Source organism: Pelophylax lessonae (genome assembly GCF_965119305.1).
Source record: "Pelophylax lessonae genome assembly, chromosome: 3".
NCBI lineage: Eukaryota > Metazoa > Chordata > Amphibia > Anura > Ranidae > Pelophylax > Pelophylax lessonae.
This window is the reverse complement of record NC_138770.1, coordinates 299,649,583-299,675,227: the sequence shown is the minus strand read 5'-3', so window position 1 is coordinate 299,675,227 and position 25,645 is coordinate 299,649,583. Positions and strand designations below refer to the sequence as shown.

Sequence of the window (25,645 nt, the reverse complement as noted above, 5' to 3'; positions counted from 1 at the left end):
GGCATTTTAAAAAAACATACAGTTTCTCAAAAAAGCGAGTACACCCCTCACATTTTTATAAATCTTTTATTATATCTTTTCATGTGACAACACTGAAGAAATGACACTTTGCTACTATGTAAAGTAGTGAGTGTACAGCTTGTATAACAGTGTAAATTTGCTGTCCCCTCAAAATAACTCAACCCGCAGCCATTAATGTCTAAACCGCTGGCAATAAAAGTGAGTACACTCCTAAGTCAAAATGTCCAAATTGGGTCCAAACTATCTTTTTTTTTTGTGGCCATCATTATTTTCCAGCACTGCCTTAATCCACTTGGGCATGGAGTTCGCCAGAGCTTCACAGGTTGCCACTGGAGTCCTCTTCCACTCCTCCATTGCGACATCACAGAACTGGTGGATGTTAGAGGCCTGCTCAATAGGGTTTGGGTCTGGAGACATGCTTGGCCAGTCCATCACCTTTACCCTCAGTTTCTTTAGCAAGGTAGTGGTCGTCTTGGAGGTGTGTTTGGGGTCATTATCATATTGGAATACTGCCCTGCGGCCCAGTCTCCAAAGTAAGGGGATCATGCTCTGCTTCAGTATGTCACAGTACACGTTGGCATTCATGGTTCCCACAATGAACTGTAGCTCCCCAGTGTCGGCAGCACTCATGAAGCCCCAGACCATGACACTCCCACCACCATGCTTGACTGTAGGCAAGACACACTTGTCTTTGTACTCCCCACCTGGTTGCTGCCAAACACGCTTGACACCATCTGAACCAAATAAGTTTATCTTGGTCTCATCAGACCACAGGACATGGTTCAAGTAATTCATCTCCTTAGTCTGCTTGTCTTCAGCAAACTGTTTGCTGACTTTCTTGTGCAGCATCTTTAGAAGAGGCTTCTTTCTGGGATGACAGCCATGCAGACTAATTTGATGCAGTGTGCGGCGTATGGTCTGAGCACTGAAAGCCTGACCCCCCACCCCTTCAAACTCTGCAGAAACTTTGGCAGCACTCATACGTCTATTTCCCAAAGACAACCTTTGGATATGACGCTGAGCATGTGAACTTAACTTCTTTGGTGGATCATGGCAAGGCCTGTTCTGAGTGGAACCTGTCCTGTTAAACCACTGTATGGTCTTGGTCACTGTGCTGCTCAGTTTCAGGATCTTGGCAATCTTCTAATAGCCTAGGCCAGTGATGGCGAACCTTGGCACCCCCAGATGTTTTGGAACTACATTTCCCATGACACTCATGCACTCTGCACTATAGTTGAGCATCATGAGAAATGTAGTTCCAAAACATCTGGGGTGCCCAGGTTCGCCATCACTGGCCTAGGCTGTCTTTATGTAGAGCAACAATTTTTTTTTTTTCAGATCCTCAGGGAGTTCTATGCCATGAGGTGTCTTGTTGAACTTCTAGCGACCAGTATGAGAGAGTGAGAGTGATAATACCAAATTTAACACACCTGCTCCCCATTCACCCCTGAGACCTTGTAACACTAATAAGTCACATGACACTAGGGAGGGAAAATGGCTAATTGGGAACAATTTGGACATTTTTACTTAGGAGTGTACTCACTTTTGTTGCCAGTGGGTTTAAAACCTTAATGGCTGTGTGTTGAGTTATTTTGAGGGGACAGAAAATTTACACTGCTATACAAGCTGTACACTCACTACTTTACATTGTAGCAAAGTTTAATTTCTTCAGTGTTGTCAAATGAAAAGATATAATAAAATATTTACAAAAATGTGAGGGGTGTACTTACTTTTGTGAGATACTGTACATTTTTGTTTTAAAGTAAATAAACGAAAAGCACTCTGCGAAATGTGTGTATGTACCCATCAGTTGATTATATAGTTACCATTCCTAAACTTTAAGCCACTAAGACCATCATTCCTATCCCTGGTAAAACCACTTGAGATCCCAGAGGTGAGGTTTCCATTAAATGTTTGATTTAAAAAATGTGAACAGCCACGTGTCTCTTTCTACATTCTGTATAGGTCAATTGAAAAAAAGCAGCAGGGGCTGAGTGGACTTAAAGCCCCTGTTTGCTCATGACTAATGTAATAGCTATCAGCAGGTATTCAGTCACCCAGCTTCTGTATCGCTAAAAACTCTCCACGTTTGAGTTGTAGACATTGTTCACCTTCCATTGCACTGAAAAAAGCATGGAGCCTTAACAACCACACTCCATCCGTGTCATATGAGGTGTTGGGCATGCCAAAATACTTGCAAAAAGAACATTTGGAAAGTTGCCTTTTACAAAACAAGACATAGGGTAACATGCTTTAAAATTACTAGTATATATTATAGAAATAGGAGAGTTGCTGCTTTTGACTACTTTTTGATGATGCAGGCTCTGTGGCTGTCAGAAAATAATGACCTTACTACCTAAATCTGAACTACCTTTCTGCATACTTGTTCCAGGTCAATGATGGAGCCAGGGTCATGATGACTAATCTGGAGCTTGCATCTTAAGAAAAAAACACAGTCGGCATTAGCAGCCACCATATTTCTATTGTCCCAGAATCCATTAAAGTAGATAATAGCAAATGTGCTGCCACCCATTGAGCAGTAACAGTAGCTGTACAGTTTAACAAGCAGCCATCACTAAAAGTCTATCATGTGAAAAGATGACTCTGGCTTCTGGACTCCAGTACTGACAAAATTAAGTAGAAATTATTTTCTAGGAAGTCCATTTCTTTAAAATTCATCTTTTATTAGAGCCATTAAGGAATGCAGTAGCATGACTTTGAAAAAAAAAAAAAAACTGTCAGGTTTCAAATGGAATACCTTACCTCTTCATCCATGTAAAAATGTGGCACTTCTTACAAAGCTGGTTACATCATTTTTTTGCTTGTACTGGTTTTTAATAGCGATAGGAAAACCAAAACTATTCTTGTTTTGTGTCCAATTAACTTTTTTTAAATAGTTTATATTTATGTAAAGCTCTGTTTTATTTCTGTTTTTAGATAAATGTTTCTTAGTTTTACAAAGAAACATTTGATACATGATTAAGGATGCTCAGAGGGTTATGGGTTAGCTAAAGTACAGCAAAAGTAGATTGTGTTCAGACACAACTATCTCTAATTGAAATCTCAGACTCTCTGTGTTTTGTATGTAAAGTTTACAATGGCCTACTAACATGTATAATAAAATTATATATATTTATATATATATACTCAACGACCACTTTATTAGGCACACATGCTCAATTGCTCGGTAACATATTGGTAATCAGCCAATCACATGGCAGCAACTCAATGCATTTAGGCATCCAGACATGGTGAAGACAACTTGCTGAAGATCAAACCGAGCATCAGAATAGGGAAGAAAGGGGATTTAAGTGACTTTGAAAGTGGCATGGTTGTTGGTGCCAGACAGGCTGGTCTGAGTATTTAAAAAAATGCGGATCTACTGGGATTTTTACTCACAACCATCTCTAGGGTTTACAGAGAATGGTCCGAAAAAGAGAAACTACCTGGTGAGCGGCAGTAGTGTGGATGAAAACGCCTTATTGATGTCAGAGGTCAGAGGAGAATGAGCAGACAGTTTTGAGATAATAGAAAGGCAACAGTAACTCAAATAACCAATTGCTACAACCAAGGTATGTAAAATACCACCTCTGAACACACAACACATCAAAGCTTGAAGCAAATGGGCTACAGCAGCAGAAGACCACACTGGGTGCCACTCCTGTCAGCTAAGAATGGCAAACTGGAGCTACAATTCGCACAGGCTCACCAAAATTGGACAATAGAAGATTGGGAAAACATTGTCTGGTCTGATGAGTCTCGATTTCAGCTCAGACATTCAGATGGCAGGGTCTGAATTTGGCATAAACAACATGAAAGCATGGATCTATCCTGCCTTGTATCAACAGTTTAGGCTGGTGGTGGTGGTGTTATGGTGTGGGGGACATTTTATTGGCACATTTTGGGCCCCTTAGGACCAATAGAGCATCGTTTAAATGCCACGGCCTATCTGATCATTTTTGCTGACCTTGTCCATCCCATTATGACTACAGTGTCCCCATCTTCTGATGGCTACTTCCAGCAGAATAATGCACCGTGTCACAAAGCTCAAATCATTTCAAACTGGTTTCTTGAACATGACAATGATTTCACTGTACCCCAATGGCCTCCACAGTCACCAGATCTCAATCCAAAAGAGCACCTTTGAGATGTTGTAGAATGGAGATTCGCATCATGGATGTGCAGCCAACAAATCGGCAGAAACTGTGTGATGCTATCATGTTAATATGGACAAAAATAGTTTCCAACACCTTGTTGAATCTTTGCCACAAAGAATTAAGGCAGTTCTGAGGGCAAAAGGGGGTCCAACTCACTAATAGCAAGGTGTACCTAATAAAGTGGCCGGTGAGTGTATATATATATATAAATATATATATATATATATATATATGAAAAAAGTAGGTACCCCGCGCTATGGAATAAAGAAGTGATGATAGGCTGCAGCCGCCCTCGAATATAGCCCAAAGGCTATGCAAATAAATGAAATGAAAGGGGGAGAGAGTTGGCGCTGCCTAGAGGCTCAAATATATAAAAGTAATAAGAGGCAAAGGATAGATATAGATGATGGTGTAGCATACACAATATGTAAAAGAAGTGTAAAATGTATGTCACATGATAAGTAAATACAATATCACCAATAAATATAAGCAAATAAGAGTGATAAAGTGACTGGTGCCTGGTGGTGTAAACAAACAATACTATAACTATATATATATATATATATATATATATATATATATATATATATATATATATATAGGTGGCCCTACACAAAGGGCATGAAAAAAAGCATTTACAGTGACAATTTTTCCACTACAAATAAAGTGGCATTGTGCAAACGGATAAACAGTGAAGTGCACCAGAGGCAATCTGTGGAAACTATTAAAAGCAGTCCAAATATGGTGCAACACCAATGTAAAATCTAAGTGATGATCCCTGAGATAATCCTGTGGTGGGTATAGTGGTGGGGTGCTCGTGGACCCTCTGATAAGTAGCACACTCACCGAAAATACCCACCCCACACAGGGGTATAAGGGTATAAGGGGTATATGAATGGATGCTCCCTCTTGTGGGTCCTGGCTCCCTCTGGGGGTACTGGTATATTAGCCTGGAATCCATCTAGGGTTCCTAACAAATATCCGTGGATGTCCTGTAGATGGGTCCACGCTAGGGTCCTATTTCCAGTACTCCGGGGGGGGGGGGTTCCTCGGTACGGTAGGGTGGGTGGTAATCCCTTGGGAGGCAGGGAAAGGGCAAAATAGTGTGATACTGTATGGCAATCGTTTATTTGGAATAAAGGTAGGGTACTTACATTATCACAGATAAAAACAGCGCAGTGTATGAGCTTCCGGAACGCAATGCGTTCCACCAAGAGCCGAAACCCGAAGTGAATCTAAAAGTGAATATAAAAGTGAATCAAAAGTGAATATAAAAAAACAACCATATAGCCCATGTAAATATTCCATATTCCAATATACCTTGTCTGTTATGGAATATTTACATGGGCTATATGGTTGGTTTTTTTATATTGCCGTAATGAATGCCTCACTGTTGCATTGTCCATTAGCCATATCATTAGTCTAGGTTCCGCCGGTGTGCTTGTTAAGTCCGTTGCCAGGGAACCGCAAAATACATAAGGTAGTGTACCGGAGGTGGATTGACGCTGCTGAAGACACATCACTTCCGGTTCATATATCCATTCATGTATATACCCGGGAGTGGCAACCGATCCCAAAAAGTTAGAAGCTGTCACTTTTTGGCCCAGGCCCACCAACCTGACTGACTCAGGTCATTCTTAGGCTTCTGCTCGTACTACAGAAGGTTTGTGGAAGGGTTCGCTAAAATAGCCCACCCAATCACTGAGCTCCTAAAGAAACAGGAAGAAGTTAGTGTAAGCCCAGAGCAGTCAAGGAAGCCAAAAGAAGGGTCCAGAAGGAAGAAAGAGTCCATCCAGGACCAGTGGACTCCAGAATGCGAGGAAGCTTTCAGACAATTGAAGTGGAGCCTTGCCACTGCCCCGGTATTGGCCTATGCAGACCCTGCCAAACCATACGAGTTGCATGTGGATGCCAGCCATGAAGGACTGGGAGGAGTGCTCTATCAAGAGCATGAAGGGCATCTGCGGCCGATCGCTTATGTGAGCAGAAGTTTGACTCCTGCTGAAAAAAACTATCCAACTCACAAGCTTGAATTTCTGGCTCTGAAGTGGGCAGTGGTAGACAAGTTGAAGGACTGCCTTTACGGTGCTGAATTCGTGGTTAAAACGGACAACAACCCCCTCACATATCTGCTCACCACTGCGAAGCTGGACGCCACCGGTCACAGGTGGTTAGCTGCTCTCTCGGCATTTACCTTCAGCCTGAAGTACAGACCAGGGGTTGGTAACCGAGATGCGGATGCTCTGTCAAGAAGGCCTCATGACCCCCGAAATCCCTCAGAAGACTGGACTCAACTTACTCCAGAAGGAGTAAGGGCCCTTTGGGAAGGGACAAGTCAATACAGGAAGAGTGGGGCCAGAGCCGAAGAAGTAGGAGTATCCTCAGCGGGAGTACTTAGGTGCTATTGCAACGTCTCCCAGGTTGTACAGGAGGGTCTCCCCAAGCTATCCAGAAAGGATCTCAGGAGAGATCAGGAGGAAGATCTACTGTGTGGGCTGGTGCTGAAGGCATTGGAGCATCAACAGTCTGATGTGCTGCAGAAGAGCCCCAAGAAGGAAGCCCGGCTGTTACTGAAAGAATGGGATCGGTTGCAGTTGCACCAAGGGGTGGTCTACCGAAGGGGCCCCTCCGATGGTCCAGAAGCGAAGTGGCAGCTGCTCCTGCCGGGAAAACACAGAGAGAGGGTACTGATTGCTTTACACGATCACCATGGTCATTTGGGAGCCGAGAGGACTCTCCAACTAGTAAGGGACAGGTTCTACTGGCCTCACATGAGGAAAGAAGTGGAGAGTTACTGTCATTCCTGCCTCAGGTGCATACAGCTATAAAGACATTGCCCCAGAGGGCTGCCCCAATGGGCCATTTGGAGAGCCAGGGACCAATGGACCTGGTCTGCATAGACTTTCTTTGTTTGGAATCCAATCTGAGTGGGCAGGGGGACATCTTGGTGGTAACAGATCACTTTACCCGTTATGCCCAAGCATTTCCTACTAGAGACCAGCAAGCAACCACGGTAGCAAAGACTCTCGTGGCGAAATTTTTTGTCCATTATGGCTTACCTAAACGGATACATTCGGACCAAGGAAGGGACTTTGAGAGCAAATTGATAAAGAGACTGATGGATCTACTAGGCATACAAAAGTCCAGGACTACTCCTTATCACCCACAAGGGGACTCTCAACCGGAAAGGTTCAACAGGACTCTCCTGAATATGTTGAGGACGTTGACTGCAGAACAGAAACCCCATTGGAGTAGACACATTACTGCACTGGTTCATGCCTACAACAGTACCAAAAGTGATGCCACTGGGTATTCCCCTTACAGATTAATGTTTGGCCATGAAGCCCGATTACCAGTGGACCTGGCTTTTGGTTCCTCCTTGGATCACACATCAGAGACCTCCCATAGAGGGTATGTGGACAGGCTGCGGAGGAGACTGAAGATAGCTTACGAGCAGGCTCGAGCCACCTCAAACTCCAGAGAGAACAGGAACTAGAGGAACTTCAACCTGAAAGTAAGAATTCAGGATCTTCAACCAGGTGACCGGGTTCTACTAAAAAATCTAGGCATCCCGGGCAAGCATAAGTTGGCGGATCGTTGGAGATCACAGCCTTACGTTGTATGTAGGAAGCTACTAGGGCTCCCAGTGTATGAAATCAAGCCAGAAGGAAACACTGGGCCAGTAAAAACCTGGCATCGGAATAACCTTTTACCTCTCACATAGGCAGTCAGGATAAGCACAGATGGGGAATCCCCATCCACATCCACTGATGTGTGTAGGCCAATAACCAGGTCTCAGCTTGCACCCTCTACAGATGAAGATGAGGAAGTGGAGATGAGTTGGCTGTGGCCTCCGGAAGCTTCAGAAACAGATGCTGATATCTCTTCAGATGTAGAGGAGGATAATAACGGAACTCTCAGGGCAGAGGCCCCAGAATTTGGAACTCATCCTGCAAAAGAGCCCGGTACTCTTATTTACTCCCCATCTTTCGTCACTGAGAGGAGGGATGATGGAATTTGTCAAAAAGGAATGGACACTCCGAAAGTGCAAAGAGCAAAGAGAGACATTCGCCCACCACGCAGACTGACTTATGATACATTGGGTGAATGCTCTGAAGCATCTCAGTTTGTCAGCAAAAGAAACCTTAAACTGCTTGGTCCTTCTACTTTTGACTCAGTAAGGGACAGCCCCACCTCACCCCTTGGCACATCTGTACCAGACACGGTAGTTTCAGCTGTGAGTGCACAGGATAGCTTCCCATCATATGACAACTGGTGGGAAGCTCCTCTGTCTGTATTGTATGACCGTATAGAGGCTAAAATACAAGATAGAGCTAGCAATTTGAACCTCTTTGGAGGACCAAAGAGATAAAGTAGGGGGAGTGTGTAGCGCTGATATTCTCCTATGTTTGTGTGTCTGTATACTTTAATGAAACGTCCATGGACATTGCTATGTTTGAGTAGTTGGAGCCATCTAGTGACCAAATACTGGTAATGCAGCTATGTTTTTTTTTTCTCTGAAAGAGACAGGAAGTGATTGTTGGTTTTGGGAGGTTTGGTGACCTACCCATGAACACCTTCTTGTGCAGGGCATGCTGGGTAGGGGATAAAAGGGGCCAGAGCAGCCATTTTAGGTCTCTTGGAATTGTGTGGCCTGCCTGAGAGGACCTGTGGGGAGACGGTGGCCAGATTGCAGAGACCCAGAGACACTCATCCGAGCATCAGAGGACGGGATCTACCCAGTGGGGCTGAACGGAGCGATTAGTCCAGCTGATGGAGAAGCAAGTTTCAGTCACTGGACAAAAGTCACCACACAGAGCTTCTATCCAGTGGGTGAGCAGTTCACGGCCCACAGTTTGTTAAATCTCACATGCAGTTAGACTCATATACAGGCCTCACTGGAAATTATAGTTCCACGAAGGAGCAGAGCAACTGATACTGAGAAGGTTTGAGGCCTATCTACCTTGATGTCTTAAGAAATGTTTAAATAGTTGTTACAGCTACACCAGAAGCATTTTCACTTCAATTTAATTCACCAAAACTGTGGATTACAAATCACAAGGAGCCACTTTAGACAGCGAAGAAAAGAAGATCCAGGACTAAGTACTCCAAAAAGTGAGATCTCACACATAGCTTATAAAGTAGGGGGAGCTCCCAGGTATAGACATATACATATATATATATATATATATGTATACTGTTTCGTTCTAATTGTTTATATTGAAATCCATTGTGCTGTTGTATTATCCTGGAGTGACAATACAGGTGTTTTGTACTATCTTACATTGTATTGTATTGCATTGCATCACAGCTGTGCCAAGGGGATTGAGCCAAGTTAGTGGGGTTTATTGGTAGAGTGCAGGCCCAGATCAAACCAGCAGCCCTTTTGGGGGTCAGTGCTACATTATTAAACTATTATACATACTTTTTGTTTTATTTATATTCTTTATATTTACCACCCTCCTGGTAATCACCAACACTATCCGCTATAGTATTGTTTGTTTACACCACCAGGCACCAGTCACTTTATCACTCTTATTTGCTTATATTTATTGGTGAGATTGTATTTATTTATCATGTGACATACATTTTACACTTCTCTTACATATTGTGTATGCTACACCATCATCACTTAATACTTACCTCTGTGCAGTTGGTTTTGAACAGGACAGACCAGATCCTCCTCTTCTGGGTTCCCTGGCTGGAGCTCCTGGCCCCTCCCTCCTGTTGAGCACCCGAGCCGAGCTGCAGCTCCATGCAGTGGCGTACCAATAGGGGGGCGGGGGGGGGTGGTTCCCCCCCGGGGGGCCAAACATTAGGGGGGTGTCAGGGAAGACCAGGGTGACACTTGGGGCCGGCTACCGGACTGCCTCCACCGCGGAGGAGGAGGAACTGTTTAAAGCAGAGGATGGGAGAGAGACTCATCGTCACTCACTAGCCCTGAATACACAGCGGGCGCTGCCGGAGTTAACTGTGCTAGTTAATGAGAGGGCGATTGGTTGCTAGGACCTCCTATCAACCAATCACCTGCTCATTAACTAGCACAGTTAACTTCTGCAGTTCCCGCCGACCGCTGTGTATTCAGTGCTCGTGAGTGACAGTGAGTCTCTCTCCCATCCTCTGCTTTAAACAGTTCCTCCTCCTCTGCTCTCCTCCTAAAAAGGTGGGGGGGGGGGGGGTTGTATTGTAAAGGGGTTCTTTTGGGGGGGGTGGCTTTGTATTGTAAAGGGGTTCTTTTGAGGGAGTGGCTTTGTATTGTAAAGGGGTTCTTTTGAGGGGGGGCTTTGTATTGTAAAGGGGTTCTTTGGAGGGGGGGGCTTTTTATTGTAAAGGGGTTCTTTGGAGGGGTGGCTTTGTATTGTAAAGGGGTTCTTTGGAGGGGGGGGCTTTGTATTGTAAAGGGGTTCTCTTTTGGGGGGGTGGCTTTTTATTGTATAGGGGTTCTATGGGGGGGCTTTGTATTGTATAGGGGTTCTATGGGGGGGGGCTTTGTATTGTATAGGGGTTCTATGGGGGGGCTTTGTATTGTATAGGTGTTCTATGGGGGGGCTTTGCATTGTATAGGGGTTCTATGGGGGGGGTTATTGTAAAGGGGTTCTATTGGCGGGCTCTTTGTATTGTAAAGGGGTTCTATTGGGGGGCTGTGTAATGTAAAGGGGTTCTATTGGGGGGCTGTATAATGTAAACTGTGTAATGTAAAGGGTTCTATTGGGGGGCTGTGTAATGTAAAGGGGTTCTATTGGGGGGCTGTATAATGTAAAGGGTTCTATGGGGGGTGGGGGCTGTGTAATGTAAAGGGTTCTATTGGGGGTCTGTGTAATGTAAAGGGTTCCATGGGAGGGTGGGAGCTGTGCAATGTAAAGGGTTCCATGGGGGGATGGGGGCTGTGTAATGTAAATGGTTCCAATGGGGGGCTGTGTAATGTAAAGGGGTCCAGGAGTAAGGGGGCTGTGTAATGTAAAAGGGGGTCTCCCTACATTTTACACGTGACACGTCAATGGGCAGTTCGTCGCCTGGGGGGGTGCCAGATATAGGATCTGCCCCGGGTGCCAATTGCTCTAGGTACGCCCCTGGCTCCATGTATCCATTCAGACATTGAGCTGCCATTTGGCCCCGCCCCCTCTCCCCCGATTAGCTAACTGAGTTTGATTGACAGCACTGGGAGCCAATGGTGCCACTGCTCTGTCTCGGGCAAACAGGAGTGAGAGTCCCTGATGGCTGAGGCACTCATGGACATCGCTGGATAGAGAGGGGGCTAAGCATTAGGGGGCTGAGAGGGGCTGCTGCACACAAAAGGCTTTTTATCTTAACGCATAGAATGCATTAAGATAAAAAATCCTTCTGACTTTACAACCACTTTAACAATGTAAATGTGGTTAAATCCTTTTAGGAACAATATGTATGAAAAATAGTCCATATACTTTAACTCCTGAGTCCTGATAGCTGAGCCTAACCTTGCAGAACTGGCTCTTTCAAAGTATAGCAGATGCGCAAAATCGGCTGTATAACATGTAAAAACCTGCAGCTCTTTACAGAATTATTTGCACATTTATGATGTCTCTGGATAGTTGTTTTACATTTGTTTTGCATTTAATATCGCTTTAATTACACATTATCGCCTAAAGGAATTGCTTTGCTCCTGCTCTACATATTTTACAATTGCTCCACTCACTAACACCTGCTGCACATGTAACTGAAGACAATTCATATATTTTTCATGATAAACATGCCCAATGTCTTACATCACAATGAATAGGAACACATTTCACTCTAGGGTAATAGGTAAAGAAGAGAGCTGAAGTGAATACTTTATTATAAACAATGTATTTCTTCAGTAGGAGCTGGTTAGAAAAGTAAATGTAGAAAAAAAAGGATTTCATACATTTCTCTGGGGATTTGCAGTTGAAAAAAAATTATATTTTACTTGGAACTTTAAATATCAGGCTCTTTAAAAACCCCTTTAAAGAAGTATATTCTAGAAAGTTATGGCAACCTTTTCATATTTTGCATATGATATGCTTCAAAACATCACAGATTGTTCTACAGGGATTCTCTTAAACTTGTATGAAAGCTAATAGAAAATATGGACACTTTGTTTTTTGGCTTCTGATGAGTTTTATTGAGACATGTAACATATTTATTTTACTTTCAAAGGTAACTGTGCCTATTTATGATTTGGAGATCAAAGGTTCCACTAAGTTTTGGACTGGGAATAAAAATCAGTTCTACAAAATAAAGCTTACCGGAAGCCATTTCATTACTTGACAAAACTGTTTAAGAAATCCTTTCACATTAAAAAAAATGTTCTAATCCAAGCTTTTTTTTCCAAGAGACCATGTCACGTTCTGAAATGTTATCCAAGCACATACTGTACATATAGAGAAGAGGGCACATACCTACATTTCCTGCCACTTGTACTACGCTACTCCTGCAAAGCACTGTTCCAGGAATGTTGATTTCCATAGTCCCCTGAAACTTTCATTGGTTCCTCCCTCTGACCTCACAAATCTACTCTCTTCTGCAGAATGTAAGGTCAGAGGGAGGAACCAGTGAGACTTGTGGGGGACCATGGAAATCAACAGCAATGGAAATGCAGATTTTGGGGGACCAGTTCTTTGCAACAGAGCAGCGTTGAGCAGTGTGCGAGCAGGAAAGGTAAGTATGATTGCTCTTCTTTACAAATATGTGCTTATATTAACATTTTTAAATGTGATAGGGTGCCTCCAAACAAAAAAATTAAATATTGGTGTCTCTATCTACTAAAAAACATTTTGAATAAAAATTAGTCATGGTTCTTTATTGTAGAATGGTAAAGGTGCAAAACTTTTGCATGTGGTATTTTGTAGCAACAATAATCACATCATAAAACCTAAATGTAAGCAATCAAATCTATTCATAATCATCAATAACATCCCTGAAAAAGGGTTTGTATTTCTCTCCAGCAAGTTTCGAGAATTGCACAGTTCTGCAACATGAGCCCTGTCTTGCAAGACAATAGACCTGATTATTTTTTGCAGCAGTAAAAGTTAAACTCTAATCAGATATAAAAGGCACAAATTAATGCAGCTCTGTAATCATTCATACATCATGAAATATTTACCTTAGTATCTTGCTCAACAAACAGCTGATACTCTCTTCACTACCTGTATGTGGGTGGGCCCTCAACTTCCCCATGTAGGGATAATATGATTGTGGGGAGGTAATAGGGATTGGTTGATGCTGAGGAAATGAGAGGCAATGAGGATAGTCTGATGTGAGGAAGGGGGTAATTGGGATAAACTGATAGTCAGTCAAGGGAATAATAGTAATAAAAATATAGTGTAGGGGGCGTGGCCTGAAGCTTCAACGTGTGTAGGACGCGTGTGAGCCCAGCTTTCCCGGCGGCATTCTTTTTTATTGATCCTGTATCTCCAATATCATGCCAAATTGCCATGAATACGACACAGGTACCCCAGCATGACCTGGCGACATGTTCCCACCATGCAAAGCTACCTAGACCACCGCAAAACATGAGAAGTTTCGGCGGCAGTACAAAGACATGCAGTCCAAAGATGGCGGCTCCCCATCTTCTTCCCCTGCTCCAGCCGCACCAGCTGCTTACCAGTGCAGAATCCTGGAGGCTATCTCACAATGTCAGACGACGTTCACTACAAAGCTGGAGGAGGTAAAGGTGGATATATCTCTCCTGCTCCAGGATCTCCAGAAACTTAGAGGGCCAGTTACTGAGGCAGAGGACCGCTTGGGCCGTGTGGAGGACGGCATCCCCCCTATTAGAAATGCCATGGAACAGTCGTCCCGCGACATAATACAGCTATACCAGAAACAAGATGACCTCAAAAACCGGGCGAGGCGCAACAGCTTGCAATTCGTTGGACTACCTGAGAGTGCAGAGGGCACCAATCCGGCCACCTTTCTGGAGGAGCTACTCGTCACCACTTATGGCCACGCCGCCTTCTCCCAGGCCTTTGTCGTGGAGCGCGCGATAGCAAACCCCCCCAGGGAGCACCGCCAAGGTTCTTCATTGTGAAGTTTCTCAATCCTTATATAGTAATATATAATACCGCGCTCAAACAAAATATAATATATGTAAATTAATCAATAAATAAAGTCAATTATATTAGGTGAATAAATAAAATCAATTCAAAGAAAGTGCAAGAGTTGATTGGACAAAGCAGGGTGAAAAACAGCCTCTTAAATCCATGAATAGACTTGATTTATGGATATCCTTACTCCTCCACCATGCAATGATGACCCAGAGTGCACACACTTCTTACCAGATGTACCAGACCCCTTAGTTACAGGCCACAGACAGACCCTGTAGCTTGATTACTTCCAGTGTATCCTATGTCAGCTATCTGAGCGATTCAAGGCGGTTACCGACCCCCTGTAATTAAGGGGTCTGGTACATCTGGTAAGAAGTATGTGCACACTGGGTGGTCATTGCATGGTGGAGGAGTAAGGATATCCATAAACCAAGTCTATTCGTGGATTTAAGAGGCTGTTTTTCATCCTGCTTTGTCCAATCAACTCTTGCACTTTCTTTGAATGGATTTTATTTATTAACCTAATATAATTTACTTTATTTATTGATTAATTTACATATATTATATTTTGTTTGAGCGCGGTATTATATATTACTATATAAGGCTATCATCATTCCATTTTTACACGGCTACGTGCTGCTCACAATTATTGATGTTTTTTAAACTTATGCATTAATTCTTTTATTGTTATTTTTAACATTTGGTCTTTTTATAAACACTGGACTGCACTTTTTTTGCAATCTGCACATTGTTTGCAATTTGCACAATTTATTGCATAATCTTTTGCACATATACCTATATTCCGTTTGCACAGGTGTTTTTGGTGCTTAACACCATTTTTATCTGAAGTTTCCCAATTATAGAGACCATGATGCTGTGCTTCATCTGGCTAGAGAGAAAGGCAACATACCCCTGCATAATCATCAGGTTCCGGCTTTTCCCGACTTCTCTGCAGAGATGCAGAGACAACGCAGCCGGTTCACAGAGATCAAGAGGCGCTTACGCACCTGCAATCTGAAAAATTCCATGCTCTTTCCTGCATGCCTGCGGGTAGCAGGAGAGGACCGTGTCTATTTTTTTGGGGACCCAGATCCTGCGATTGTCTGGCTTGACCAACTACCCTGATGCCTGAAAACACTGTGAGTACAACACCTTCTACTCTGGATCTGCCTCACATCTTACAATGGAGCTTACTATTAGACATCTATTTCACTTATTCTTCGTTCTGCCGCATACCACCAATTTCAATTGCACCCTGAAACTCGGTCGCTGGATGGGGTGAACTCCTGTTAATCTCCTCAGGTTTTCCCCCTTGTTATGTTTTTGACTATACCCCCGTTATGTTGGATGACAGAAAACAAGCTGAGGTAGTGTTGTGCTTTAATTAAGCCTTGACTTATATACTCCTCCCACTGGGAGATCAACTGGCTCATTCTAGGCGGCATGGTGCTGTTCCCACTAGCCGTTGAGTACTATTGTTGGGACTACCCTCTGGAGAACATTCACCCCTCTTTTGCCAACTCTACTCTTACAAGTACTGTGCCCCAGCTGGAGTCCCCAGGATGTACTGGGCGTTTCAGTTATTGTTTGTTTGTTCTGGGACACATGCTCACACAGGTTGGGGTTCATGTAGAGCTGGATGGGCTAGGGATGTAGTTGCTATTGAGTTTTGTGACACACTTCTACTAATTGGGTATACTGAGAAACAAATGAGGTTTATGCTTTTATTATCAATTTTATGTCTTACATACAAATGTACAAAGGTAACGGTGCTGCTTGCTCTGGGATCTTTGAACTCATCCTGATGTTCCAAATTTATCCATTCACACTATGTCAAAGTTAAAGGTACTTACCTGGAATGTGTGTGGCTTACGCAATAAAATAAAAAGCACAGTTATTTTCTCCTGACTAAAGAAATAGCGGGTGGATATTGTGGCCTTGATGGAAACCCGTGCAGAAGGCTCCATGCGGGGGGCACTGAGACATCCCTGGGTAAGTATGGCAGGTATGTCTTAGTTTTTGGTAAAATCAGGGGTAATGGTGTGCTGATACTGGCTTGGTACATGCCTCAGCCATATAATGTCTCTGTCCTTAGCGAGGGCCTGGCATTCATGTCCAGATTTCCTACAGTCCCAGCGATATGGCTTGGTGACTTCAATACGGTGTCGAACCCACATGTGGATAGAATGGGCCCACCCTCGGTGGCAGAGGCTCCTGATCACGAAACTAGATTCAGCATACTTATGCCTAGCTTTGCTCTAAGTGATACGTGTAGATACCTGTACCTCACCAAATGGGCCTATTCCTGTTTTTCGGCCACTCACTCCACTATGTCCTGAATCGACTCCATTTGGGTCTCCCAAACTCTGAACCCAAGATTGCAGGTGTCTGGTTTTGGCCCCAGGTTACTATCAGACCATGCCCCCTACTGTGTTATATGCAACTCTTTTGGTGATCCCCCGGTGGTGCACTGGAGGCTGAATCCATTCTGGCTTTCCATAGTACTAGATATTAACCTACTGGATAGGGAATGGGAATTCTATTTTGACTCTAATTCACAATCTGCCTCCCCATTGGTCATTTGGGAAGCATTTTAAAAACAGGTGCGTCTACTCTCAACAGAACGTATCTCTAGAATTAAGAGGGCTTCACGAGCCGGGTACCTTCAGGCGGAGACACCGCTGGCTACCCTGGAGAGCCAATACGTCCATTCTCCATCTCCAGACCTACTAGCACAAATAAAACTCCAAACTAGAGCGGTAGACCACATATGTAGAGAAAAAGCTAACCACAAACTGTTCTTTTGCAAACAGAAGGCCTTTGAACATGGCAAAAAGCCGGCAAAATTTTAGCTTACTTGGCACATTTAGACACCAGATGCCCAGTGGTTATTACACTCCATTAGGTCCCGTTGGGAGACCCCACAGATCCAGCGGCTATTGCTAGAGATTTGCTTCCTTCTATAGAGAAGTTTATACCTCTAAGATGAACTTTGCCCCTCAAGATCTATCACAATTATTAGACTCTGTCATTTTCCCAACACTGACAACCAAGCAGGTAGCTATGTTAGAAGCCCCTATCTCCATCAACAACATTGTTCTCGTGATCTCCCACTTCGCAAAGGCAAAAGCCCCGGCTCCAACGGGTTACCTGTGGAATTTTATGCCCAGTTCTCTGGTACTCTGGCACTCTGGCGCCAAGACTTTTGGCAGTATACAACGCCATGTTTGAGGTTGCTGTACTGCTGCATTCCATGAGCGAAGCGCTAATAGTGTTAATACCAAAGCCAGGGAAAGATCCTCTCGACCCTGAATCGTATAGGCCATCTCGTTGCTTCAAAGCGACATTGAAATATTAGCCAAAATCCTAGCTTTAAGACTTAACAGAGTAATTTTGTCAATCATACATTTGGACCAAACAGGCTTTATGCCAACCGAAAATGTGGCCTTTAACACAACACGACTGTTTAGGAATATTCAAACCCTTCAAACCCCTCATGACCAAGTGGGTTCCAGAGTAACCATGACTCTAGATGCTGCCAAAGCCTTCGACTCGGTAGAGTGGCAGTATCTATGGCAGTGCCTCAGGAGGTTTGGCTTTGGACCTAATTTTGTTAAGTGGCTTACGATCCTATGTTACCGGCCCCAGGCTAGGGTGGTAGCCAATGGTTGGACTTCTGAGCCGTTCCCCCTATCAAGGGGACAAGACAGGGATGCCCAATATCACCCCTACTATATGCCATAGCTGTAGAACCCCTGGCAATAGCTCTAAGAAATCACCCTGACATACATGGACTGAGATCTGGAAGTCTTGAGGAAAAAATAGGACTTTATGCAGATGACATGATTCTCTATTAACAGACTCAGGCCCTTCCCTGTTTACAGCTTTACTAACTATTGAAAACTTTGGTAAATTCTCAGGTCTAAAAATACATTTTTGGGGCTTATTATATTGCAGCCCAATTGTCACACTTTTACTATGTTGACAAACACGATCGATTTAGATATCTATCGCTTGTTTGTCACCTGACGGATACACCGTTCCCGCACCCTTTCTGTGACATACTACGTGGAGTGGGTGGCTCCCCTGCAACTTCAGATCACAATAGTCTCATAGCCCAAGATAGGAGGATTTGGGATCTTGCAGTCACTAAAATAAACAGTCCCAGGATGCACACCATGACGCCAAATCCCTGACCCGGGGATATGGATAGCTAATGGGGTATATCTACTGTCCCATGTGTTGTTAAATGATACTATCAAAATAATTGATCAACTTAAAGAGGAATTTAACCTCCCAAATAACGTTTTTCCATTTCCTTTGGGTTAGGCATGCATTGCACTCACAATTTGCCAATCACTACCCCACACTGTCTTCCATTGACGTTCTGGAGGTGGTTAGGGGGCATGAACCACACAAGTTTATATCCATCCTATATGACATGTTAAATAATCCAGCAATGTCCCATCTTGCATGTAGTGTCAAGGCCTCATGGACGGAGGAAACTGGAGAGTTGGACGATGATGAGTGATGCCTTGGAGACTTGTAAATTGGTATCACCAAAACTATCAGATAGACTCATGCAAGTGTATATCATTCATAGAGCATATCTTACTCCTGATAGAATGGTTAGGTTTGACCCTTCCCACGATCCTACCTGTCCCAGTTTTCTACTATCCACTGCCAATTTTGGAAACCTTATTATTCAGTGCCAGGAAACGCATAGCTCGCACATGGATTCAGTCATCCCCTCCCACCCTCGCAGCCTGGATCGCAGCCATCGACAAAACTTTACCTTACAAAAAAATAATATATCTTAACAGGGGTTGTCTGAAAAGGTACAATAAAGTATGGGATAGATGGTTTGAATCCTCCATGACATGCACATCCTACATATGGTGTGTGGCTACCGGGCTTACTTGTCTCTGGCCCTATGGACTCTCTTACCTAACCTTCAGTTGCACATGATGCTAATGTTTACTCGATTTCGGTCTGCTTTCACCTGTTCCTCCTGTACTCATTGTATACTTGTACTCACTTTGTTCTCATGTTTATTTTTCTGTATCACCAGTGTTTTTTATTGCACAATACTCAATAAAGGATTGTTTCTAATTAAATAATATTATGGTGTAGAAGGGGGTAACAAGGATAATATCCTGGCGTAGAAAAGGGTAATAAGGATAATCTGATATAGGGAAGAGGTAGAGATAAACTTATCGTGGGTGGGTAAAGAGGGTAATAATGATGATATGATGGTGTAGAAGGGGGTAAAAAGGGTAATATGATGGTTTAGAAGAAAGTAATAAGAATAATCATGAGTATAGAAGGGAGTAATAGGGATAATCTGATGGTGGGTAAAATGGGGTAGTAACGATTAGGGGGCCTAGATGGTGTAGAATGGGGGTAAAAGGGATAGTATGATGGATGGTAAAGAGGAGAGTAAAAAGGGTAATCTGATGTAGGGAAGGGGGTAATAGCCCTAACCCGATGGTGGGTAAAGAGAGGAAATAACGATGATATGATGGTTTAGAAGGCGGAATTAAGGATAATATGGTGGTACAAAAGATGGTAATAAGGATAATTTGATGTAAGGAAGAGGATATAAAGAATAATCTGATGATGGTTAAAGGGCTAATAAGAGGAAATCTGATGTTGGTGCAAATTCTAACTTCTTTCAGTTTCATTATTAAGATGCCAGGAACCTGGTATTACAACAAAAACCTAAAACTCTGACTGACACATTAATATTAAAGAATATGTTGCTCACCAAAACTTTCATCTTTATCAAAAATGATTGGTATAAAAGGATAGACTATCAGTAATATAGGTTTATAATGAATATGAACTATCTCTGTGCTTGTTCCATCAGGTGTCCCTGGGATCATTGGCTCAGTGTGGTATGCAATTGATGTTTATGTGGAACGCTCAAGCTTAGTAATGCACAATGTTTTCCTTGGAATCCAGTACAAGTTTGGTTGGTCTTGCTGGCTTGGAATAATTGGATCGCTGGGATGTTTTTTATGTGGTGCTCTGCTCATATCTTGTCATTATCTTTTTCAAGGTGAACATAATTTTAAGTTCAATATTTATACATTCTTTAGTGTTCCAAACGTTATATTATTGGTAATGTGTTAAGATAAGTGCTTTTAGAATTTAATTGTATTAAAAGGACCTGTCCATTTAAAAAAAATATCTATCAGTTTAAAATAACATACCGTTTTCAAATAACGCTGCCAAAATGTCATTTTTAGAGTTATAAAGCTTTAAATATAGGTCTGAACCTCAGGTTTCAGTCAAGCTATGGTAATTTTTGGGGGACTTCCCCATATGTGAAATATCTCTGTTCTACATCCATGACCACCTTCTTAAATCTTTATTACTCCTAGGAAAAAAACATTACTTCTCGCTTCACACATTTTAGGTGTTTACCCAGAATTACATCATTACAGTGACTAAAGGAAAAAAATGCAATGTGAGAAAGAAGTCCTAAAATGGACACCATAGGCCTGACTCTCTGGCACAGGAGAGTCCAGCTGTTTTATAGAAGATGATGATTCTGAAAAGAGCCATTTATAATAACTTGTGAGTCACAGGTTACTCAATAATAATTGGAAAAGGGAAGTCAACATAGAGCAGAGTTTAATTATAAAGTGACTCCATTAAAATTGGAACTTTGGCTTTGGTTTTACTTTTTATATTATAATACACACATCACAAAGGAAAGGATAAAATAGAGGCTATCATTGCTATTCTCCTACTGGTTGCCTGAATGTCAAGCTGCCCTATTTTACTTTACTTTCTTGAATTAACCACTTCCTGCAGAATCATGCACCTCTATGTCATTTTGAGGAAGTGGTTGTACTGGGGTGATGCCTGCAGCTAGAGACATTTTTTTAGAGCAGATGGTCGGCTTTCATGTGATAATATGTGATAATAACTGATGCAGCTAAGCAGCCTCTCAACTGTTATTACAAGCAACAAGAGGGGATGCCCCTCTCCTCCTTCTGCCTCTCTGCCCAGGTCTCACGTCCCACCATGTCCGCCAGCTGGCCGGAGACCCAAACAAAGCTGGAACTGGCTTTGATCGAGTCTCCGATGTAGTAACCTGGAAGTGACGTCACAACGTCACTTTTGGTTTACTCAGCAGCCAACAGCGCAGATTTTAAAAAATCCAAAGTATGGGTTTGAGGTCTTTTAAACCCTAGATCCCTCCATAAAGAGTACCTGTCACTGCATATTACATTCATACATGTTTACATTCCTTGTGACAGCAGGAAAAGTGATCAGATTTTTTTTTTTTTTTTAAAGGGACAGTGTAAAAATAAAAGAAATTTAATAAATGATGTAGCACCCTACAATGTAGGTTCTAGGCAAAGTATAGTGGGCCTTGGTTGCCTAACAGCAGGGCCATGATTTTCAGCTGGGCCTTCATGTCTCCCAGGTGTTGCTATTGATGCTCTCATTGGGCAGTGGAGGAAACCCAATCAGTGGCACATTCAGGCCTGTATCTACCCCAGAAAGGAAGATTCTGCCGCACAGGATTCTGGGAGTGGGTATAAGTCTGAGGGGAACACATGACGCAGCATCTTTGGCGGGAAGCCGCATCCCAGGAGAAAGGGTACGGCTCTCTCTACTCCTGTCAGAAGGATCGGGTGTCTCGGGGTGGCTGCCTGAGAGTCCAGAGAGAGAGCTGAGCTGAGCTGCAGAGAGGATCCGGTGTGCTGAGGACCAGTGGAGATAGAGAGGTTTAGTTCCAGGAAAGCATGCCAAGTTCGTGAGTACTGTAAATTGCCCCTGAGGGTCTGCCTAGTGTAGAGGGGACCACTCTGGTGAAGGTCCCAGGGATCCAGGAGCCAGCTAGTGTCAAAAGGGGTGCCTAGTGAGAGGACCCTGAAGTGTAGAGGGGGCGCCAGTGGTTGGGCCCTGAAGAGTTAAGTGTATAGTGTTAAGGGTTGCAGCAGCACAGTTACAAGTAGCTACCTCAGTCAGTGAAGGGCTAGAGGGAGCCATTCGCAGGACTGTTGAGCTAGACAGAGTGCCAAGAGTCAAGAGTTACTACAGTCCTGGATCTTCTGAGTTAACCAAGGAGTTAAAGTCGAAGTTTCAGCCCGGGTCAGCAAAGCAGTATTTTCAAGCGCCAGGAAGCATTGGTCAGCATTCACCTGGCGTCAGGACAGCGCTAACAGGCATTTCTTTACAAAGTGTCCCAGTTAAACCTTGTTGAGCCGGAGGAGTATCCCACTCATTCCCTTCTCCCATCCCCATCACAAAATAAACAAAACAAACCAAAGATGCCCGAATGGTCATTGTCTCAGCTCTCACACTTGGGTTTTCAACTTAAATGTGTTGGAAGTGTTACCGGTAACAATGGCAGACCCACATCAGGCACAATGCCTGGAAATCCTGCTACAATGAGAAGAAAATATATATATTTTTTTAAAGCACAAATGTAAAAAGTGTTCAAGTCACACATGTGAGGTATCACCGCGATCGTTTGATTGAAAGCAATATTTCTAGCAAACGACCTCCTCTGTAACGCTAAACTGATAACTGTTAAACATTTTTATATCATCACCTATGGAGATTTTTAAGTATTGTAGTTTGTCGCCATTCCATGAGTGCATGCAATATTAAAGAGTAACATGTTAGGTATAAACAAAAAAATTGGGCTAATTTTACTGTTTATTTTTTTTTTTAAACTCAGTGAAGTGTATTTTTTCCCAAAAAAACTCGAAAGACCTCTGCGCAAATACCGTGTGACATAATATATTTCAATGACCGCAATTTAATTCTCCAGAGTCTCTGCTAATAAATAAATTATATATATATATATATATATATATATATATATATATAATGTTTGGGGGTTCTAAGTAATTTTCTAGCAAAAAAATTAAAAAATACTGATTTTTTTTTTAATATTTTATATATGCAGAAAGACAGACGAAGTGGATCCAATAGATACAATACTTACAATACTTGTCAATAGTACTCAAGTAATATTAATAACCTGCATCAACAGAGGTACATTGGTAGTAATGTAACAAAACATACAAATAAATATAGGGTGACAGCCTAAACAAGGGCAAGAGCCTACCCAATAGTTAAAGATAGTGATCGGTAAAGTTTGGTTACTACCAAGGCCACAGTATCCATTTTTTTTCCTTCTTAATTTTCTAAGACAAGAGAGGAAAGAAGAAAAACAGAGAGAGAGGAAAAAAAAAGAAAGGGGAGGGGGGGTATTTGGGTGCATGTGGTAAAGCTATATATTATGGGCGCAATTTCTTAACATCAGAGGTCAGTAGGGGCAGCTGTACTCGCAGAGTACGATAAATTCCACCCCCGTTCTGAGAGCACAAAAAGATTCCATGGACCCCATGTTTTATTATAGTGTTCCCTTTTAAATTGTGCAGATAGATGTAGGTCTTCCATTTTATTAATGTCTTCCATTTTACGAATACAGTCACTAATCATTGGAGAGGAGTGTGTCTTCCAAAACAAAGGGATACAAGACTTGGCTGCATTCAAAATATGAAACAGGATCGATCTCTTGTACCTCTTGAGGGGCATGGTGGAGATGTGCAGTAAAAAAAAGCAGGATTATTTGGGATCGCCCAGTCGGTGAATTCTTGGGCTAGGGCACTTAATTCTCCCCAAAAATGGGATATCCTTGGGCACGACCAAAATATGTGTAATATAGTCCCCGCCCCCCCTGGCATCTCCAGCAACAATCTGAGATATTCGGGGAAAACTTATGCAGCAAGGAGGGGACCTGGTACCATCTTGTAAGGAGTTTATAGTTCATCTTCCGGATCTTAGTACAAACAGGAGTTTTCAACGCTAGTGTAAATATGTAGCATTCCTGCTTCAACGGGAATCTACAATTCAAGTCCCTCTCCCATTTTTCCAGGCAGGGCAGGCGTTTGTCATCTGGAGGCAGAGACAATAAGTGGTAGACCTTGGATAATAATCTCGGCATAGCGTCGCTACCAGAGCAATACTCTTCAAATAACGTAAGGTCCCTGCTTAATGCCTCCGGGGCTGGTAAGGAATGTAGAAAATGGTGCAGTTGTATAGCATTCCAAAAAGGGAGTCGGTAAGGCCCCTGCATGTCAGTTAGCCATACAATAGTGGGCCAGCGCCCATCACATACAAAATTTGAGGCCTGAAGATAACCCTTTTTTTTCAGGTCTCGTAGAGGGCGGTCTGATATACCAGGAGGAAAAGCTGGATTTCCCAGAACCGGGATCAAGGGCGAGTCAACTGAGGTTAGCAACAAGCGTTTCATGAGTGAGGACAAAACCCTCAATTGTGGGGTGCTGCACGAGGTCTCGAGAAAGGTAGTTATAGCACCACGGTGCCCCTCCTAGATCTGCTTCTGACTGTAATTGCTCAATGTATGCCCATGACTTGAAACTAGAGTGACGTCTCCAATCGATAATTCTGCCCAGGTGAGTTGCCTGATAATATTTGAGGACGTCCGGGAGGGCTAGGCCGAGACAGTTGAGCGCGGGAGATGCAGGGTTTTTTGTTGGCCCAGACGAAGCTAATAAAAAGGGAGTGTACTCTTTTAAAAAAAGAGGAGGGGATGGCAATGGGCAATGCTTGGAATAGATAAAGCAGCTTAGGGAGTATGCACATCTTTAAAAGATTGCATCTCCCAAACCACGAGTGTAGGCCCTGCTGCCATCCTTCGAGAAGCAAACTAATACGAGCTAATAAAGGAGGAAAATTTACCATATAGGTTGCGGCCAGGTCAGAGGGAATATGGCTGCCCAGATATTGGAGGGCTGTGTCAGTCCATCGAAACGGTAGGGTGGACTTGAGATGGAGAAGCAGGTCTGATGATGTTCCGATCCCCATAGCTTCGGATTTGTTATAATTTATTTTCAAGTTGGATAGCCTACCATAGATGTCAAATTCGCGTAGGAGATTCGGGGTGGAGGTTATTGGTTTAGTCAGCATATGCTGAGACCTTATATTCGGCATTCTCCACAAGTATTCACGAAATGTCCGGGTTAAGACGGACTTTGCATAGGATCGGCTCCAGAGATAGCACAAAAAGTAGGGGAGACAGCGGGCAGCCCTGGCGCGTTCCATTAGCTGGAATGGGTCAGACAAGAGTCCATTGGCCTTCACTTGTGCAGAGGGGTCCGAGTATACCTGAGAGATCCAGGAGATCATGTTAGTCCCCAGACCGATATGACGTAGGACCGAGAGCATAACCCGCCAATAGACTCGGTCAAACGCCTTTTCAGCGTCGGTGCTAAGACAGATGCTAGGCATAGCGGTTTTCGACGCAATGTGAACCAGATTCAGCACTTTGATGGTGTTGTCTCTGGCCTCCCTCGTTGGGAGAAATCCCACTTGGTCTAAATGGACCAGAGAGTTCAGGTGGGGAGCAAGCCGTGAGGCCAGGAGTTT

General features: G+C 43.2%; 1 protein-coding gene across 1 annotated transcript in view; it reads left to right on the top strand.

The window, feature by feature from the left end:
* Nucleotides 1–25,645, top strand: part of CLDN16 (claudin 16) — a 73,469-nt gene that overhangs the window by 34,845 nt on the left and 12,979 nt on the right. The window contains exon 4 of the mRNA XM_082252051.1: nucleotides 20,091–20,282. Within this exon, the coding sequence (XP_082108177.1) occupies nucleotides 20,091–20,282 (192 nt within the window). The remainder of the gene's footprint in view (nucleotides 1–20,090; nucleotides 20,283–25,645) is intronic.